Raw genomic sequence first — 2,159 nt, forward strand, 5'->3', positions numbered from 1 at the left:
GAAGCGTTTTCTATATCAGTTCACCTAGATCTTTGTAGCTTTTTACAGCTGCAGAGTATTCCATTGTAGAGATGTACCATGATTTATTAAGTTCCCTATTGATAGTCATTTAGGTTGTTTCTAGTCTTTTGCAATACACAATTTTGTAATGAAGACTGTCACATATGTACTTTTTCACTCACATGTGAGTATATCTATAGTGGAATTCCTGGGTCCTTTCACTGCGTGCTTGATGTTGAATGCTAAAAATCCACGTAATGATTCTTTCAATTCCCAGTATATTGCATATTAATTGTTTATTTTCTGATCCACTTATGCACGTTTTATGTTGAAGAGGATTTTCTGTATTTTTCAACTTTGAAAGAACCATCATCAAAATCCTCAAAAGTGTATCACTTACCCATGGTTATTGAAGCTACTGGAATGTTCTTTACCAAAGACCCTGATCCACACTCTCTTGTTGACCACACTCCCAGAGTAGTTCATAAGGACATGGGCAGTGGTTGCTTTTGTTCACTCAGTTTTCCCACCCTTGTGATGTGCTGCTTCTCTGGGGATGCAAAAGTCCAAGAAGATGTGGGTTCCTCTCCAGAGAGAGCTGGCAACCCAGTGCAGGTTTTCATTTGTGTGTGTGTGTGTGTGTGTGTGTTTAAGCAAGAATATAAAATCAAAGCACTTAACTACTTTCCCCCAACAGCTGTACCATCCTTGGAAAGACAGTAGAACATCCCGGGACGGATAAATCAGATGTGGTTTGCAGTTCTTCTCTGCCATCTAGAAAGCCACCAAATGGTATGTTTTAAAAGAGCTGGTTGGCAGATGTGCCCTGGTATAGTCAGCTCGTCTGGACCTCGCCCGAATGACATGCTGGATCTTCCCCTGCAGGAGTTCATCTCCCTTTTCATTTCATCCTGTCCGTGGTCAGCTCAGTGTTTCATTTTTATCAGCATTTTAATTCCAGATGTTGTTTCCTTGATAATTTTCTACACTGGATTGGGGATAACTAGTAACAGCTACCTATCATTATTTATGGAACATTTTGTAGATTAAATTAATCTTAAGCACAGCTTCAAAGAGTGACAGAAAGTCGATGGTTAATGCTGGAAGCTGGCTACTCAGGGTGGGTGAGACCATCATCAAAGTGATCAAAAGTCTATCACTTAGCCGTGGTTGAGACACGTGGTGAGGCAGTGCGGAGGTGGGTCCAGCTATTGGAAGAGATGGCCTAAGTGGCAAGAAGACCTTGCTGATGCAGGCCACGGAATAACAGGGTTAACGGGCTTTGACCAAGAAAATCAGGGTTTAGATTTGACATTTCGGGAAAAAGTAAGACGTTACAGCATTCTGGATATGAAGTTATACAATCAGAGCACAGTTTATGAAAGACCATTTTGTAGATAACATTAAAAATAACTAAGGGAAAAATGGTTATTTTTAAAAAAGAGAGGAGAGGAAAGATAGGAGTCCAGGAAACCAGAACAAGTAAACCAAGAGTTCATAATGTGAAGATTTTTCTGGCAAAGAAGTGATCGAGGAGGGATGAAGAAAAGAGTCAAGTGCACATCGTGTCATAGATGAAGCAGTGGGAATATGTCACTGGATGACCGTGGTTGTGTTCTCAAGACCAGCAAGACCTGGTGCCATGTTGCTGTTAGGAACAAGACAGGATGAAGGGCTTCGTTCTTCCTGCAGAAGCACCCACCTGGGGAGGTGGGGGGGTTCTGGAGCTAAGCCAGGATGAAGCTGGGCAGCATGGTGAGCGCAGTTAGAGTTGTCCTAGAGTAGAAACATCATAATGGCCCTGGCTGACCTCGTGCCTGGGGAAGGCAGAGTGACCAGGGCTGGGCTAAATTGTGGGTCCCACCCTCAGAGTGTGAGGCACGCTGACAAACACAGTTGGAGCTGGGGAGCTTCCTACTTAGCTCATTCCAGACCAACGTCCTTGATTCTGGGGTTTGATTTATAGGGTTTTGTTTTTAAGCTTAATAAAATTAAATAATCTCTAATGCCATATTTCTCACTTTCTTCCAATACAGAACCCCAGATTTACTTGCCCGGTTTAATTATTCTGCTTTTCTTCATATGTGCAGCAGTAGTTGCTGCTGTCATCTTTGGTGTTTACTACAGGAAAAAAGGGAAAGCACTAACAGGTATTGTGC

General features: G+C 42.4%; 1 protein-coding gene across 1 annotated transcript in view; it reads left to right on the forward strand.

Moving 5' to 3' along the window:
- Window positions 1-2,159, forward strand: part of TNFRSF11A (tumor necrosis factor receptor superfamily, member 11a, NFKB activator) — a 43,480-nt gene that overhangs the window by 19,843 nt on the left and 21,478 nt on the right. Inside the window, exons 6-7 of the mRNA XM_012645270.1 lie at window positions 698-792; window positions 2,037-2,150. Coding sequence (XP_012500724.1) covers window positions 698-792; window positions 2,037-2,150 — 209 coding nt within the window. The remainder of the gene's footprint in view (window positions 1-697; window positions 793-2,036; window positions 2,151-2,159) is intronic.

Source organism: Propithecus coquereli, unplaced genomic scaffold, assembly GCF_000956105.1.
Source record: "Propithecus coquereli isolate 6110/MARCELLA unplaced genomic scaffold, Pcoq_1.0 Scaffold229, whole genome shotgun sequence".
NCBI classification, from domain to species: domain Eukaryota; kingdom Metazoa; phylum Chordata; class Mammalia; order Primates; family Indriidae; genus Propithecus; species Propithecus coquereli.